This window comes from Phacochoerus africanus, chromosome 6 (assembly GCF_016906955.1).
Source record: "Phacochoerus africanus isolate WHEZ1 chromosome 6, ROS_Pafr_v1, whole genome shotgun sequence".
In the NCBI taxonomy this organism is placed as follows: Eukaryota; Metazoa; Chordata; class Mammalia; order Artiodactyla; family Suidae; genus Phacochoerus; species Phacochoerus africanus.
The window spans coordinates 21,156,354-21,175,303 of record NC_062549.1 but is presented as its reverse complement, the minus strand read 5'-3'; the positions used below and the strand labels follow the sequence as shown (position 1 = coordinate 21,175,303).

At 38.2% G+C, this 18,950-nt stretch overlaps 1 protein-coding gene across 1 annotated transcript; it reads left to right on the top strand.

Annotated features, from left to right (window-relative positions):
- The first annotated feature begins 763 nt into the window (after positions 1-763).
- MED30 (mediator complex subunit 30) lies at positions 764-17,655 on the top strand. The gene is made up of 4 exons (XM_047783378.1): positions 764-1,099; positions 6,238-6,396; positions 8,334-8,438; positions 17,292-17,655. Exons 1-4 carry the CDS (start codon positions 923-925, stop codon positions 17,385-17,387), a joined length of 537 nt encoding a protein of 178 aa, XP_047639334.1. The 5' UTR covers positions 764-922; the 3' UTR covers positions 17,388-17,655.
- The last annotated feature ends 1,295 nt before the right edge of the window (positions 17,656-18,950 follow it).

The window sequence follows — 18,950 nt, the reverse complement described above, 5'->3', positions numbered from 1 at the left end:
CTTCCATTTATAATGTCACAACATATGTTTTTCAGCATCTCTTATGTGCCAATCACTAAGAGTTGAAAATACAGTAAGCAAATAAAGTAGATATAGTCTCTGTTTTTAGAGAAGTTGCATTCCAGTGTGTGTGTATAAGGTGAGGAGAAATCAGAAAGTAAACAAACTGAAAATTATAGAGCACACAGACAGTAATAAGTACCAAAGTCAGAAAGAGGAAGGTGGGGAGAGTGTGTGCAAGAGATAGAAGTGTTAATTTTATACTTCTGGTGATGGAGAAAGCTTCTAGAGTAAACTGAATTTTGAGCAGTGACCAACAAACGGGGAGTTGGTATCAGGTCACAGTGAAGCACTCAAGATTAGGAATTTCGTTTTCTAAATTCAAATCGCAGGTTATCAGTCGCAAGCTGTAATGGACTAAATAAACCAAACTAGCCCCTCTGAGCCTCTCTCCTAGATATGAAAACACAATGATATTACAAACTTCATGGTCTTGTTATAAGAAATTAGCAAGGAAATTAACACAACGCGTTCTATCAGGAACCCTAAGGATTGGCTGAGGATGGGAAACGAACTGTGGCAAAGACCCACCAGCCTTCCACCGCGCGCACTGCCCCCTCTAGCTGGAGTGCAGCCGGTGATTGGCTACTCAACCCGTTCGCCCAGCCCACCTGGGCGCCCAGTCCAATCCAGGCCAGCTTTTCTCCTAGACAGGTTCCCAGAGGCCCGCCGAGTGGGCGGTTCCTGTGACGTTTAATGACGCGTGACGTCACGGTGGCGGAAGTCGCTGCCGCTGTTTTGAAATCAGACCGCCTGAGTCCTACAAGCTCTTGGTCAGGCCGAGGCCAGTGACCGCCCACCGTCCGGCGTACCCCCCGACGCCTACTCTCCAGCCAGGCTGACCTGACGCCGCAGCCCCGCCATGTCCACCCCTCCGTTGGCGGCATCGGGGATGGCGCCCGGACCCTTCGCTGGGCCCCAGGCTCAGCAGGCCGCCCGGGAGGTCAACACGGCATCGCTCTGCCGGATCGGGCAGGAGACTGTCCAGGACATTGTGTACCGCACCATGGAGATCTTCCAGCTCCTGAGGAACATGCAGGTGGGAAGGAGGGCGGGCTGCGCTCCTGGGCGTGCGTGCAGAAAGCGGGATGCTTCTGCAAGGGGGAGTGCGCTGCCGTCTTAATCATTTGGTGGGCCCTTGGGCCTCGACGCAGCTGCCCTGGGCAAACCTGGAGCATGGGGTCGCCCCAGTCTACATTCAGAAGCGTTCCCCAGGAGGTGTCTGTCCCCGAGAGTCTGCGATGGAAAAGTGATGTTTTCCATACCAGATATCTGGTGGGAAATTGAAGGCACATTTTCTAGATTCGACCGGGTTCTAGGCAAATTCTTGAATCTTTCAAGGTAAAGGTGGGTTTCCACTACACTCTTTCGATTACTTTAACCACAGAATGCTTTTTGAGGGTCCAAGGAGTTGAATTCAGATTCTGCTAGCCATTTTTGTTAAACGTCTTTATTTTGGCAGAACTGACATAAAATAAAATGCATTTATTTAGAGTTTTGGCATATAGGTACTTATGAAACCATCATACATCACCCCCCAGTTTCCTCATGCCCTTTTGAAATCTTTATTTCTGGCCTTCCATTTACAGGCAATCTCCGGTTTGCTTTCAGGCACCATAAATTTGTTTGCATTTTCTAAGGTTTCATATAAATAGAATTATACTATGTAGTCTTTTTTTTTCTTTTTGTTGTGGCTTTCACTCAGCATATATTAATAGTTCATTCATTTTATTGCTAAATAGTATTCCATTGTAGAAATATATCACAATTTGTGTATCTGTTCATCCGTTGATGGACATTTGGGTTGTATCCACTTTGGAACCATTATAAATAATACTGCTATGAATGTTCACCTGCAAATATTTGTGCAAACGTGTTTCATTTCTGTTAAGAAGATAGATGCCTAAGGGAAATGTCTAATATTTTAAGAAACTTTTCCAAAGTGGCAGCACTGTTTCACAGTTCCATCAGCAGTGTTTGAGCCATCTGGTCACCCCTCATCTTTGCCAGCACTTATTTTATGTCTTTTTTTTTTTTTGTATTGTATGTCTTTATTTTGCAAATACTTTCTCCCAATATATGGCTTGTCTTTTCATTCTCTTCACGTTGCCTTTTGAAGAACATGCATTTGAAATTTCGATGGAATCCAGTTTACTGATTTGCTCTTTTAGAGATTTTGCTTTTGGTCATAACAAAGAAATCTTTGTCTAAGCCCAAAGTGACAGAGATTTTCTATGTTTTCTTCTGGAAGTTGTATAGTTTTAGGTTTTAAATTTAGATATATGATCCACATGGAGTTAATTTTTTATATTATGATAGATATGGATCCAAGTGCATTGTTTTTGCATTTGGATATCCACTTATTCCATCCAGCACCATTTTGCTAACCCACTTTATTTCATTTTTTTTTATGGCCACACCTACGGCATATGGAGGTTCCCAGGCTGGGGGTTGAATCAGAGCTGTAGCTGCTGGCCTGTGCCACAGCCACAGCAACTCTGGATCTGAGCCGCATCTATAACCTACACCATAGCCCATGGCAACAGCGGATCCTTAACCCACTGAGCAGGGCCAGGGATTGAACCTGCGTCCTCATGGATACTAGTCAGATTCATTTCCGCTGAGCCATGACGGTAACTCCTAACCCACTTTATATGCTTGCTTATCCCAATGTTATATGATGTGGACATCATACTCGTTGTTTTGTTTGTTTGTTTCATGACTGCTCCCGAGGCATATGGAAGTTTCTGGGCCAGGGATTGAATCTGAGCCGCAGCTGCAGCCTACACTGCTGCTGCAGCAATGCTGGATCCTTTAACCCACTGCACCACAGCTGGAACTCCTCATTCTTGTTTTATGGATGGGGATTTTATGCTTCTGAGAGGTGAAGGGACTTGTCCAAAGCTAGTGAGCGCAGGGTAAATTTGAAACCAGGTCTTCAAACTCTTAGAACTTTGGAACTCTTATTTCAATGGGTACATTAAAGAATGTTTTATTGCCTTTTTTTTTAATGTTTGAGTTTTTTTTCTCCTGATTCTAGAAGTAATATGATTGTATAGAAATCTTTTAAGACCATGTCAGTCAGCCAGAATGAAATAAAATACAAAAGGAATCCAAGAGAAGATATGAAATCTTTGGCAATTGTTTTAAAAATTAATAGATTAATATCTAAAATGATTAAAGTATGGATTAAATGATCTCTTGGAATTCAGCAAATATTTACTTTTAACCTGCTGTATTGGACTAGTAGAGCTAAGAGCTGACCTTTATCAAGTAGTTTTCTTGGTCAGGTACACTGTTAGAAGAACACTTTTAATATAAGAACATTTATGAGTGAGATGGTGATTGACGAGCTTGTTTAGCTAAACATCTACATTATAGTGTATACCAAGAAGTCTTAGGCACTATTATAATAACTTATACTCTGTGGTATAGAAAATTTGTTCTCTCATGTTCACCCCTCTGTCCCAGCTTCTAGAGCATTGCCTGACACATGAAAAGTGTACAGTAACTTTTTGAAGAAATTGATTGTTGCCTTCTTTGAGAGGCTGATGCTCTATATGAAAACTAATACCCAAACTTTCTCGTGAATTTGAGGAAAGCGGTTCTTTACATTTCAAAGGATTTTGTTTTCCTTTATGAAAGGATTAAGAGTTCTTTTACATAACACATTTCTAAGTGACTTTTAAGTAAAGGTTTATGGATAAATTGATTTACAGAAGTAAAATAATCCAGATTATACTTTAAAACCTCTGTGTGTGTGCACTATATGAAATACAGACATATAAATATAAGGAACTACGAGTCCTTATTAAGAAGAAAATATGGGCAAAGTATTAAACCTAGTCAGTGCCATAATAAAGATAGAGAGTGCTTCTGTATGCCCGATGTAATCATTATACTCATTATTATCACCCAAACAGGAAAGCAGGGATCCTTTGAAACTTTTATCTGATTTGTTAATGTTTGTCAAAGTTCATAAATTGAAAGGTCATGAGAAATCCTACATCGTATTGGGGGATGAACTCTTAATGCTTTTCTCCCTTAAACTGTTATGACTAATTCAGTCTTTGGTACTTTATCACATTTCTTTGAGATATTACCCTCAGAGTTTTAATGCTTGAGAATTTCCAAAAATCCAAATAAAAACTCATTTCAAATAATTTCAGAAGCTCCTTCTCAACGTATAAACCGTAATATTATTACAGCAAGTTTGGAAATATGAGAAAAGAAGAAAATGAATTATTAAGCCTATGTTCCTGTTACATCTTTTATCAACCATTACACCTTTTTAACAACTATATATAGGCTTTTCCAGGATTTTTTCCCCCATGTTTATGGTTTTACCTACTTGTGTTTTCGGGGTTTTTTTTTTTTTTTTTTTTTGCTTGTTTTAAAGGCTGCACCTGCAGCATATAGAAGTTCCCAGACTAGGGTTCGAATTGGAGCTGCAGCTGTCAGCCTACACCACAGCCACAGCAACACCAAATCCCAGCCACATCTGTGACCTACACTGCAGCTTGCAGCAATGCGAGATCCTTAACCTGCTGAGTGAGGCCAGGGTTTCAACCTGCATTCTCATGGACATTGTATCAGGTTCTTAACCTGCTGAGCTACAATGGGAACTTGTAACAATAGTCTGTCTTGTTTTCTTTCTTCTCCAAACTTTGCATTTTTTTTCCAAACATTTCTACCTCCTCTGTTTAGATAAGAAAAAAAAAGGTGAATTGAGGTTTAGAAAGACTGGACTAATCTAGCTATTTTACAGTAGTTAGGGTCTTGATTTTAGGTCACTTTAATCCCCAAGATAAGTGTATCAATGAGCACTTATGTTGAAATTGCCTCATATACTGGAAAACATGGTTACAAATATTGTTAATTCTAATATTAGGGTGCTTTCAGAGTTCAAAATGTGGGAATAAAATACTGTAAAGATGTACAGAGAAAGTTTCAGTACTGCACGAAAGGCATATTTGGTTCTCAATAAGTAGTAGTCAATTTCCATTTATCTGTGATTTTTGTCATTTCAGTTTTTTGTTGTTGTTTTTGTTTTAATGGCCACACCTGCGGCATGTGGACTTTCCTAGGCAAGGCATTGAATCTATGCTGCAGCCGTGGCAACGCTAGGTCCATTAACTCACTGTGCTGACCCAGGGATCAAACCAGCACCTCTGCAGCGACCCAAGCTGCTGCAGTCGGATTCTTAACCCACTTCACCACAATGGAACCTCCCTATTTTTGGCTTCCTTTTATAAAATTCCTGAGTTAAATAAGCATTCAAGAAAGAATTATCATCAGAGCAGTTACTAATAAAGTATTAACGATGTTCAAGTACAGATTGACCTGCACTTATGTCTCTTGCTATTAATTTCTTCTTAAAGTAAAACTTTTGGTGACAGCTTTCTGTTTTAATGCATGCCTTGAGTATCTTAATTAACATAGTTAAGGTATTTAGAGATTATTTTTGCAGCAGTGGCAGTATACTCTTTTTCTCTGCGGAAAAGTCTTCATCTTCACTTTTTTCTTCGCTTCTTCTTTAAATCATATTTTGTTTTTAACTTCCTGGTTGAGTTCAGCAGCTTGCTGCCTTAATATAATAGTAATTAATATTAACATTATGCATTTTTTAAGTTATAATACAAAGTTGTAATATAAATATTACAAGTTAGAGGAGGAATGTATTTCAGCTGATCAGAGAGACTTATCCTTCTTTTCTGCAACTACTTCACAGCGCTGAGAACAGTATTCCCAGGAGCTGATTAATAAATGAGCATGGGAGTTGCCGTTGTGGTGCAGCAGAAACGAATCCGACTAGTATCCCTGAGAATGTGGGTTCGATCCCTGGCCTTGTTCAGTGGGTTGGGGATCTGGCATTGCCGTGAGCTCTGGTGTATGTCAAAGACACAGCTTGGATCCTTGGATCCCGAATTACTGCGGCTGTCGTGTAGGCTGATTTGACCCCTAGGCTGGGAATCTCTAGATGCCGAAGGTGTGGCCCTAAAAGCAATCAATCAATCAGTCAATCAATAAGCTATATATTAAATTCTTAAAATTGCCCTTGATTGTGAGGAGCAGTTTGACTTTTAAGCATTACTTAAACAATTGTTTCTGTTTGCTAACTTGGCTGAAATGAAATCTTGATTTTCATTACTCTATGTTTTTGTTTTGTCTGAGAAGCTGCCCAATGGTGTCACTTACCACACTGGGACCTATCAAGACCGGTTAGCAAAGCTGCAAGATCATCTTCGTCAACTTTCTATTCTCTTCAGGAAGCTGAGACTGGTCTATGACAAATGCAATGAAAACTGTGGAGGGATGGATCCCATTCCAGTAGAGGCAAGTTTTAGAGGTAGAGGAGGATGAATGGAAGATGTAAGAGAGTCTCAGGACATTTGTATTTTTTTTTTCTTTTGTTTTCACACTATTGCCAGATGTTTGAATTATACTGGCTTTACTTTTGACTAGAGAAGATGAAAAATATATATAAAATTAGTGCTTTCTTCTCATGTTTATACTTTCTTGTAGACCGTGGCAGATAGCGAATTTTTATTGTTGGGAGGAGAGGGTTGCTGTGGCAATTTTTATTATTGCTCTCAGTGTTGTCTCCTTTTAATTGTCAGTGCATGATGTTTTAGTGGGAGTTTTAATAGTGTTGTAAAATACTTTTAAAATGGTTTTCATGTAAATGCTTCATGGATAAAAGGTTATATTTGTATCATTAATAATTTAGCTTATGGAATCACTCTGGCTTCAGAACTTAAATTTTTAAATTTAATCTCAGATCATAGACAGATTTTAGTTAATTATGTATATGATATTTTTATAGGTGGCCCTTTCCTCTTGACAGGTTGTATCTGTGCCACCAGAGGTAGCTGGGAAGGTTTGGCTATGCTCTCACTACACATAAAGACCAATTTCACATCATCATTGCTTTCTTTTTTGAGTGATCAGAATGTATGGAGTAAACAGAAAAAAAGAGTAAACTGTAATACAACCTGAAAAGAACTGATCAGAGATGTTGGAGATCAGAAGTGTAGTTGACATTGACAGATGCTGCAGAGAAGTCACGGAAAATAAGGAATGAAAGCTATCCAGCAGATTTTGCTAGAGGAAAATTGTTGGTATGCTGGAGCAGAGCTCAGTGAAAAGGTAGCAGCAAGAAGTCAGAACCCGGTGGGTTGAAGATTAAGCAGGAAATTAGGTACTGGATCCAGCAAGTGGATATCCAGCTTTCAAGAAGCTTAGATTAAAAGCAAGAGAGGAAGGCAGTAGACGGAAGGAGAGATGGAGTCAAGGGTTTGGGGTTTTTTTCCTCCAAATGGGAGAGACTAGAGCATGTTTAGATGATGAAGGAAGAAAAGAGCAGAGAGAGGTCGAGGGGAATAAATAACGAAGACCAGGAGGGCAGAGGAGGCAGAGCACAGGAACAAGACTGATTGTCTTTAGGAGGCAGGACCACTCCGCCTGCATTAGGAGAAGAAAGTGGTTGTGGATGTGGGCAAGTTTATATTTGTCCCAAGAATTCAAAGAAGTTTGGCCAGCCTGACTCCTGGTTGTGCCAGTTACTTCTCGCTGTCCTGTTCTTGCACTGGTAATAAACAGTGGAAGCAATGAGATAATTCCCGGAGTCTCTGTCACATCTCTGAAGTTTATTTCATGAAGCAAAACTTCATCACAAACCATACCTCTTTAATTATAATTCTGCTAAACGTTTCACTGCTATATAAATTTTTTTCTCCCACCAAAAAACCGTTCCCCCAACTAAAAGAAGTTAAGACAGCTAGAAACCTATGTAGACACTGAGGTTTTTAGATAGCAGATAAATGACATTTACTTTACATTATTATTATTTAGGCAATAAATGTCCATGAAGTTCCTTTCTTTCCAGTATGATGTATCTCAATGGACTATAAATTTCTTAGGAATAGGAATCATATCTTATTTGTCATTTTTTCAGTGTCTCCTCACCTGGTGTTGGGAGATTAAATATCTACTAATTGAGTAGGATATTATTGCATTACACGTGACAATTAATGTTGTTATAATGACTGCTTTGCAGAAGAAATGTAAAAGACTAATATCTGGCTGCACTGAAATGACGGACTTCTAATGCTTTATTTTTAGGCCATCACTTGGAGTAAAATGCATTTTTATATTATTAAAAGAAAAGTGTGAAAACTGATTAATATCAGTTTTCAGATGCATTAGCTATGCCAGTATAGCTGGAAAGTGTGTGTCATATTTTTGACTGAACTTTTGTTTGTCACTCCCAGCAACTTATTCCATATGTGGAAGAAGATGGCTCAAAGAATGATGATCGGGCGGGCCCACCTCGTTTTGCTAGTGAAGAGAGGCGAGAAATTGCTGAAGTAAATAAAGTGAGTCTATATGTTTTATATTTTCAAATTATTGATAAGAATTACCAGGGAGTCTGTGTAACTCAAAAACATAATTTGAATGATAGACTTTACCGGAGGTTGTTTCTGTGGCAGATGGAACCTACTTAAGAGTACAACCCAGAACTCGTAGGTAAGCAGGAATGCCATCTGAATAGGCAGAAGAGAGACTGCAGAATTCAGGCTAAAAAGCTCTTAGAAAAGCCTCATCAGCACACAGTCACAACCCATTTACTTTTTTCTTTTCTGGACAGAACTGTAGCTCTCTAGCTGACAGCGTATTTGAAGCAGCAAATGATAAAAATTTACAAAATGGGAAATGTAAATGTCTCAACAGCTGAATAAGAATTGAGCGGGTTATCAAAGCACTGCCCTATCCCACCCTCCACCCCTGCAAAAGTTCCTAACTTGAATTTACTGTTGAGTACTTTACGAATTTCAGAAGCTGTTGTTCAGATAGTTCTTATGAAACATAAGGAAATAAGAATGTTGTCAATTCATTCTCTGTTGGAAACATGGCTTACTAAAACCTAACAAATAGCACACAAACTAAAACTACCAGTCTCTCTCTTTCACTTACAAATACATGCCACCCATCTCCTGCCTTACTCCTGAAATTCTTAAAAAATGCTAGTTAATAAAATTCATCAGGGTATGAATGAATCCACCACAGCCAAAGAGGGATTTCTGAGGTATAGGAGGATGAGTCAGTTTACATATATATGTAATGTCAGTAGATTAAATTGGAAAAACAATTTTTAAGCAAATCTAAAGGACATTTGATAGAATTCAAAGAATGCTTACAACTATTCACAAGATCATGTTTTTTTAAAAAAATATTTTCATTTCAGATAAATAGCCAACATTTTTCATTAACTGGTCCTATTAAAAGAGACATAAAATGCTTTACACCACTATGTTTAATATTCTTTTAGAATATAGCCAGTGAAACAGAAATAAATGTAGGAAACAGGATTATAATATTATGTACAAATTTGTTAAGCTTGTTAAGTTTGTACATAACATAATTCAAGCTTGTTAAGCTCAGAGAAGTTCATTGAGTTTCTGTCATGGCGCAGCAAACAAATCCAACTAGGAACCATGATGTTGTGGGTTCGATCCCTGGCCTCATTCAGTGGGTTAAGGATCCAGCGTTGCCACGAGCTGTGGTGTAGGTCACAGACATGGCTCGGATCTGGCATTGCTGTGGCTGTGGCATAGGCCAGCAGCTGTATCTCTGATTAGAGATATGACCCCTAGCCTGGGAACCTACATGTGCCGCTTGAGTGTGGCCCTACAAAGCAGGAAAAAAACAAACAAAACAAAACAAAACAAAAACTTAAAAAGAAGTTCCTTGATTAATAAGTTGAGTCAATAAGTGTTCAATAGAAGAATACAAGATTGATACCATTTTCCCATAATGCTATAATCCAATTAATTATAAGATCCAACTGCAACAATAAATATTAAGTGTTTAGGAATTATCTCTGTGATATATGTGACTAAACTTAAGATATTATATAAAAGAAGTTTTGAAAAATTGAAAGAACATGTTAAGTTCTTAGGTGGGCAATAAATATTCTAAAAATGCTAGTCTTGATTATTTCATAGTTTTAATGTAGTAAGAATCCAGATTCAAATATAAATTCTCTTGACATTACACAAAAGTAATAATGTTTTAATGAAATACTAATCAAAAAACAAATCCAAGTAAAATCCAAATCGGAATTTTTTTCTTGAAAGCATACTTATATATTTGTGTGTGTGTGTGTGTGTCTTTTTAGGGCTGCATATGGAGGTTCCCAGGTTAGGGGTTGAATTGGAGCTGTAGCCACTGGCCTACACCATGGTTAGTTCTTTGTTCATCTGTGGCACCACCTAAGTACTGATTTCCAACTTTCCAGAGTCAAAATTATCAGACTATTTAAAAGTTATTTATTCCCCCTCCCACCCCACCCCGAGTTCTCCGTCTTGCCAGGTCTGCATTTAATGCTCTAAGCCTACTGTTCAGCCCCTGTCCTGGGCTTTCCTTCACCTCTTTTGTTGGTTTCATTATCTCCCGTCTTCCTCTTCCGTGGTTTATTTATTCCCTCGTTGGTCAAGTACATACATCAGTGATGTCTTCAGAAGGAATGCAGGGACAAGTTTTTTTAGTCTTCACATATCTGTCCAGTTGATCATTTAGCTAGATATAAAATTATATATTGTAAATTAATTTTCCTCAGAAATTAAATGGTATTCTTCCATAATCTTCTCATATAGTGTTTGGCAAACCTTAAAAGACCGGATAGTAAATATTTTAGGCTTTGTGAGATGCATATGGTCTTTGCTGCTATAAAAAACCATCCTTATCTCATGGGCCTTACAAAACAGGTCACATGCTGTGGTTTGCCAGCCCCTGTCTTGTTTTGTTGTCTTTGCAGATGGAGGCTGTAAAAGATCTGGTGAGCATCTGATGCTTAAACACAAGCCATTTGTGTTGGGAAGTGAAGCACTAGAAAGCTAATCACAGGCTTTGTGAGTTGGCTTCATCATAGCGAGATTCAGAAGCAATTGGCTCTTTTCTTTGGGGGACCTCCAACCATCATTTGTGGAGGTTTTTTTTGTTTTTGTTTTTGTTTTGTTTTTAAGAGCTATTCAGTTTTTCCAGAGAAGAATCCTCCAGTGTCCACACAGAATGACAGTCTCTTGCTTCCTGGCCTTCTGCTGTGCTGGTGGCACTGAATCCCCAGCTGTTTAGTTTCATAGGAAGCAAACCTCCTGTTCCCTGAAAGATGGGGTGGCATACAGGAGAGGGTACTCAGTAACCCTCTGGGGAGGAGGGGGAGTGAACTCTGGGGGCTCGCTGGTCCCCACAGCTGTCTCCCTCCAGTGTCTGTCCCCAGGCTTCACATGCTGCCTGCAATAGCACCTGTCTCCCCTGCTCACGGAGGATCAGCCTGTTCCCGTGGCCATCCTTCCGGGCTATACCATAGTTTCCACCCATGTCATTTACTACTCCCCTTCTACTTGTCATCTTAAAATGTGCCACCTGGCATCTGCGATTATCTCCTTTCGGATCCTTTTTCTCCACATGGACTTAGAGCTTTTGCATTCCTCTCCCGCCATTTTATTACAGTTTGAGAAAAAAGAAAAGATAAGCCCTGTGGACTAAACACATGTGTTTATCTGTAGCAGGTTTATTTCAGTATACAAAATAGACAGTATTTCTGATGGTTCATCTGCTTATGGAATAAAAGCCCATATTTTAAATTCTGTGTTCTCATTTATACTTCAGGCATTTAAGAACTCTTTTTGATTTTGATTAAATCATTTGAATCTGTTGAATTTGCCACTGTACATGCTTCTCGCTTTGGGGTAAAACTTGTTTTTAGTTAACATGGTATTGAGCTGAATGAAGATTATTACAGAGAGCAAAGACTCCATTAAACATTTAAAGCTTAGCCCTATATTTCTACAGGATTCATTTATTTATTTATTTTAAGGCTGCACCTGCAGCACATGGGAAGGGTCAAATTGGAGCTGCAGCTGCAGGCCTACAGCCACACAATACCAGATCCAGCCTGCGTCTGTGACTGACCTCACAGCTTGCAGCAACACCGGATCCTTAACCCACAAGGCCAGGGATAAAACCCTCATCCTCACTGACACTGTGTCAGGGCTTAACCTGCTGAGCCACAAGGGGAACGCCAAGAATTATTTTTTTGAAGAGAATTTAGAAAGTGTCATCTCTTGAGGGACAGGGGAAGTACTCATTTGATTGCCTCATGGCTCGCTCTTATTTCCTGGGAATTGTTACTATAACTTGAGACAGGACTGGAGAATTTAGTAATAAACAGACCCCCCCCCCAAAAAAAAAAAATAATGGGAGAGGACTAAGATTTGGTTAATTCAAATTGAAATCACCCCCAAAAGGTAGAAAAGAATAAAGTTAATAGTTAAAAACTAAGCAAAGTGGATTTTTTTTGACCCAAAGAGGTTTTTAACCTTTTCCTTAAAACATCATAAATTTGAACTGAATGTAACATATATTCCTACTATTAACTAAATTATCTTATATATAATTAGTGCTACTAATAAATGTTTTCTTTGCCAACTTCTTCTTTGTATCTCCTTTCAAGAAGATTAAAATATAATTGAAAGATTTTAAAGCACCGAGTAAGCTCATGATCAACTGATACATTTTTCTGTCTTAATGGCACACAAAATTGAGTATTTCTGTAAAAAAATATGCTTTTGTTTTTGTTTTGTTTTTTTGGCTGTTTGGCATGTGGAAGTACCTGAGCCAGGGATGGAACTGGCATCATCGCAGCAACCCCATATCTTTAACCTGCTGCACCACAAGAAGCTCCTATTTTATCTTTTTTTAAAAAAAAAATTATTATAGTTGATTTACATTGTTCTCTCAATTTCTGCTGTACAGCAAAGTGACCCAGTCATACATCTATACACACCCTTTCTCATATTATCTTTCATCACATTCTGTCACAAGTGATTGGACATAGTTCCCTGTGCTCTACAGCAGGACCTTATTATCTCTCCATTCTCAGTGTAACAGTTTGCATCTGTTAACCCCCAAATGCCCAGGGGAACTTCTATTTTAAACAGCCACCTTTAGGTGATAAAATGTTGACCTGATCTAATTACATAATCACACAGATGCTATTAAATTGATCTAAATTGATTGATTTAATTTTTTCACTGCAGTTGACCCCTAAACAACACAGGTTTGAACTATGCAGGTTCTACTTATATGCAGACTTTTTTTTTTTTTTTTTCCAATAAGCCACTACAGTACACATGGTCCGCAGTTGACTGAATCTATAGATGCAGAGCCACGGACACAGAGGGCAGGCTGTGAAGCTTGTGCATCCTTGAATTTTGATGCTGTGGCAGATCCTAGAACCAATACCCCGAGCTGCTCAAGGGTCAGCGGTATATCATTGTGTACTTGAAATTGTACAGAACAAAATAGCCATGATTTTCCTATTTAACCTATGGTCTCCTTGATTCTCACAACATACATAGCACTAATGCCTACCATAGTGGGATGAAGCTCTGAGGCATGAAGTTTATAGTCAGTATTTGACATAAATCATCAGATGACAGAATGGCCTAGTTTTAATAGTTAGATTTTTGTCTTTTTAAAATACTTCATTTTCTTTTCATATACCCTGGAATCCATAAGCCCTAATACGCAAGCAAAGGATGGACACTTGTTTGGGATGGTGTATCTTAAGGTTGTCAGAAGATTTCTGTCTTGCTTAAAACTATTCTGTTGACGGTAAAATGAAATCGAAAGAGATAGGTGGGTAATTTTTGCAGAACTGTCATTTTGTTGAGTCCATGCCTTTAGAAATTAAAGCATTTTTGACCAATTGCCACAGCCTTTGTATGAATATTAAATTACATGGTCTGACTTAGCATCAGCATATCTTTTAAATATCTCCTCTACTTTCACATTCACCTGTTAATGTAACAAATTAGGCACAGCTGATGGATTTTGATAATAGCAGCTGTCAACCCCTGTTAACATCAATCAGTGGCAAGACTGTATATATTAAATTCTATATCGTGTCATGAAAATGTATTTACAGTTTAATCACTAATAAGCATAACTGTCAGCTTTGCTGTTGATATTCTCATGATGTCTTTTCGCTCTAGATATTTTACTTGTATGCTCATTTTTTTAATTTAAAACTTTGGGGCCTCCTTGAGACAAACTAGCCAAATGCTTTATATCATACTTTACAAAAATATTACTCTTCCCTAGAGTTGAATATTACCTTGAAAATATCCCACATTTTTCTAGTTCTCTTATTTTTTTAAGAGTCAATGAGGCTAATTTTTTAAATGCACATATCAGAATTTATATTTCCAAGTAAGTATTTTTTTAGTTTTTTTACTTCCAACTTCCAGTTACTTCTTCTTTTATACTGAAAATGTGATCACTAAGCTTATTTCACCAGACTTGGCCTTTGAATGGTTTTCAGCTGTTTCAGAAATTTCTTCCCACTTTTCCACGGACATAGATTTGTCACCATTGAAATTATGTAGGAGAAATGCATTGCACACATTTGCCCAGTAAACTTTTGAGTTTAAATCATATTTCTTCTCCTTCAAGGATTTTAACGGTTCCTCATTACCAGCTAACAAGCCTCAATTTTTCCTCCTTCTACTCTTTTCTCAGCACCAACTTTTCTAGACCCCAAACAGAAATATTTTCCTTGTTTGCTGGCCCTACCATTTGAGATTCCACAGCATCAGATATTTTTCCTCTGCCATCTGCCTTAACCAGGTTAGGGTCTAATCCTTTAGGCATTGTCTTCCTCCTCCTTGCTGTTGAATTTCTTCAAGGCAAGGGACCGTTTCCTAACTCATTTTTCCTCCCTTACTGCCACACCCAGTGCTAGGCACATAAATTCCCCCCCAGTAAATATTTATGGGACAGAAATGTGTCATAGGCTCAGAATTCCATTTCAAAGAGAAGTTCTAAATTTTTTTAAGCGACCATATTCAACATATGTCAGAAGGTACTAATTCAAATAATGTAAAAAAAAAAATCAACTCATACTTTTTCTCTTCTATTTATTCTTATTCAGTTGCTCCTCTCCACTTCCCTACTGAAAAATGAGAATTGAGCAGGGAATCGTGGTAACTGAAGTCACAGCTTAGGGGAGTGATGGCTCAATGGAAAAGGGCAGCTGCCTGAACCATTTTGAAGCTATGAATTAGTTCAGTAAACTAAACTTCCTGGTTTTCATGACTTGTGGCTGTGTAACTAATTGTCGTCTAATGTATGGCTGTAAAGAAAGTAGAACTGGCAAGGGCCTAACAGATTATATAATCCCATTTCCTGGACAAGAAAACTGAGAATAAGGAATTTGTTGAAGATCAGATAGCAAGTTGAAACAAAGCTAGACCTAAGACTGAGCCCTCTGACATCCCAGTGTCAACTTTTACTTGTATATTCCTGTTTTGCTGCCACCTTGATTGCCGGTGGAAGTGTCAAGTTTCTTGGTCCCTAGGATGACAAATACTTATAGGCTTAGTACTGATCATCCAGTCATTTGTCATCTCACCAGTTACCTGGGTCCATTTCGCCTTTTTTTTTTTTTTTTTTTTTTTAGGGCCACACCCTCTACATATGGAAGTTCCCAGGCTAGGGGTCGAATCTAGGAGATGTAGCTGATGGCCTGCACCAGAGCCATAGCAACACCAGATCCTAGCCACATCTGTGACCTACGCCACAGCTCACGGCAGTGGATCCTTAACCCACTGAGTAAGTCCAGGGATCAAACCTGCATCCTCATGGATACTAGTTGGGTTTGTTACCACTGAGCACACAACGGGAACTCCCTCTGGATCCATTTGGGTAGATAATACAGTTGCTTAAAAAAACTTCCACATGCTTATGACAACAGAACAGAAGATGGGCCATGTGGAAATTGAACAAGGACACTGAGTACCTAAAGTACCAAAGATACTTAATAGCATCTTTTCCCCAAGATGTCTTGAACATGGGCTTTATGATACTGAATACTGCATACGTGCCCTGTGTATTGGATGGTCAGATGTTTTATTGAACTGTGTTGTGGTCTCTTCAAATATGAATTACATTTAATATTAAACATTAAAATATCTTTAAATTGCTTTTCTATATTCCAATAAGAATTTCTTCATCCTCCCTTTTAGCTTCTAACCTCTTCTCTCTCTAACGCTAGACAGAATATGGGCAACTTATTTAATCTGGGTTTGTGCTTTAATGAAATCAAAATTAAGATTTTTTAGGCCTCTTTATAATGATTATGTACTACTTTATATGAAGGTATTTTAATATCTTTAAATTAACAAATTAATTTCCAAATGTAATATTTCCTAATTGTTACTTAATAGTATTATAATTAATAGTAAACACTTTGGGCAGAACTTCTCTATTTTTATCTTATTTTATCTAAGCAGACATTTGCCACATAGAATTTGAAGAAAGAATGCTTAACGAGACGTTTATAAACCGTGGTCTAGTAGAAACAGAGATGGAGAGATAGAGTCACGTGCCATGTGCATTCGGGGCATTGGCAAGTCTTAGTTGTGAAGAAGATTCTCGCAGGGCTGTGCCGTCTAGTCCTTGGTTTTCACAACTAGAAGTAGATCACACTTCATGCTGAGGGCAACAGTGAATTCTGCCCCATGTTTGAAAGATCAGTTCTATCAGGCATTGCCTTTTTATCATACTTTATATTCTATATTGACGGTTTATGTTCTGTGCCTACCAGTAACATCTGTTGAATGCTTACTTATATGCCAGGCACAGTTCTTACACTTTTCACGAATCAGATCTTTTAATCCTCATAACAACTCTTATGAGGTGGGCTCAATTATTATCCTCATTATTTCTGATGTGGAAACTGAGACAAGTAATTTTTCGAATATCATATATTTAGTTAGTAAAGGAGTGGAGTATAAACCCAGAGAGAATCTGGTTCTAGAGGTTGTGATCTTAACTGTTGTTATTCTGCCTCTGGGAAAACCTATGTACTTAGGTTTTATAACAATTAAATATTTGTAGCTTATTCTCTTTGGTGTAGTAGAAGTGGAGGAGCAAAGGGAGGTGGGGTCTGGAGCCACAGGCCTTTGCGGGCTCAATTAGAATTCATTATGCCTTTCAGTGAATATTTGTGGCCAGAAAAGGATTGAGGCCTTCTGCCTTAAGGAAATATTTAGCTGAATTACTGTCTGAATCATTAGAGTTCTAACTTATGACATTTTCATCTCCTAACTTGGGGAGACCCATATTTCATGAAACATTTTTGATAAATTCTTTTGTTTCTACAGAAACTCAAACAGAAGAATCAACAGCTGAAGCAAATTATGGATCAATTACGAAATCTCATCTGGGATATAAATGCCATGTTAGCAATGAGGAACTAAACTGATATTTAAATTTCCAGCTTTACATGCATTATACTGTTTTTTTTTTCCCTCTCAAGTATTTTTTCCTTTTGAAGAAGATTATTTATCTGCCTTTATTCTAGTCACTAGAATTAAAGTTCCTATTTTTACACTGTGGTGGATTTTTTTTAAAGCTGTTCTATGAAAGATTATTGTAATAAGCTTTGATGGAGTTTGTTTTTGGTTAATCTTCATGGATTGAATAATTGTTTTTTAAAAGCAAAATAATTAAGTTTTGTAAATAAATAAATTTGTAAATAAATTTCTAAATTTGATCAATGGTTGTTTTGTTCATTTCATTACTCTTTTAGGAGAAAATTGGTTTAAACATTTTTGCAGATGAAAATATCAAATTCAGTCAATATGTGGTACAAATTAAACATGTTAAGTCACCATTGCAGCTCAATTTTTACAATTTAGTTCAAGTCTTAAACAGGTTAGAAAAAGAAAATAGTTAACTTGTCTTTTGCTCTAAGTTGATGAAATTTAAGTCACATTTATCATGATGTTAAGTGTCTGGTCTTAATTGGAATGATCTCTCTCTAAAAGGAGAAAAATAATTTGCTCAAATCACAACCATGTGCTTATTTGCTACCTGCTTTAGGTAGGCCAAGCAGCAATCCCCTCCCTGATTTTTCAGATATATGCTAAAGTAATCTTAAGTACATTTTAAGACTTTAAATGAGAAAGATCTATGTGACAAGTGCTTTTGTCGACTGGTAGTCAATCTGCTGTCCTTTATAGGTCTGCCTACAGGAGATTGTTTCTCAGATTATAAATAACGTATCCACAAATGAGAGAACTGGCCTCTTTGCAGGAAGGATTTTTCTCAGCCTGATCCAGAAGCCCCTACATTCTGGCCTTGGTTCTGAAAAAATAAATACTACTCTTTGACTTCATAGTATAGAGATTCTCTGGAGGGTACCAGCTTCCTCTGGGGAGGGGCCTGAGTGGTTGAGGATGAAGGTAAAGAAGAGGCCTACTTGGAGTTCCCCATCATGGCTCAGCAGTTAATGAATCTGACTAGCATCCATGAGGACACAGGTTTGATCCCTGGCCTTGCTCGGTGGGTTAAGGATCTGGCATTGCCGTGAGCTGTGGTATAGGTCGCAGATGTGGCTCGGATCCTGTGTTGCTGTGGCTGTGGCATAGGCCAGTGGCCACAGCTCCAGTTTGACCCCTAGCCTGGGAATCTCCATATGCCATGGGTGTGGCCCTAAAAAGCAAAAAAAAAAAAGCAAATCTAAGAAGAGGCTTACTTTTCATGTAAGGTACCCTTTAGTACCTTCAGAGTTGTATAGCATTGAATAGCATGTGCAAATATTGCCTGTTCAAAAAATAAGTAGAATTTTAAGTTATGCAGGGTCTCACCTCTAACAAGTAGCAGAAGCACAAGACAAGCCATGGAAACATCTTTAGACCCTCTAACTGCCCCCCTTTTTTTGCAGCTTCTTGTGTTAATTGTGACATGATCTTATCAGGTCTTGGTGAGCTTCATTTGGGTTAAAGCAGAGATAGGAAAGAGCATAGGAAAAAGTGATA

Excerpts from the sequence above, each read along its gene's own strand:
- MED30 (XM_047783378.1), top strand. The coding sequence starts at position 923 with ATGTCCACCCCTCCGTTGGCGGCATCGGGGATGGCGCCCGGACCCTTC. Across the intron at positions 1,100-6,237 it reads AGCTCCTGAGGAACATGCAG|CTGCCCAATGGTGTCACTTA; the intron begins GTGGGAAGGAGG and ends TTGTCTGAGAAG. Across the intron at positions 6,397-8,333 it reads TGGATCCCATTCCAGTAGAG|CAACTTATTCCATATGTGGA; the intron begins GCAAGTTTTAGA and ends TGTCACTCCCAG.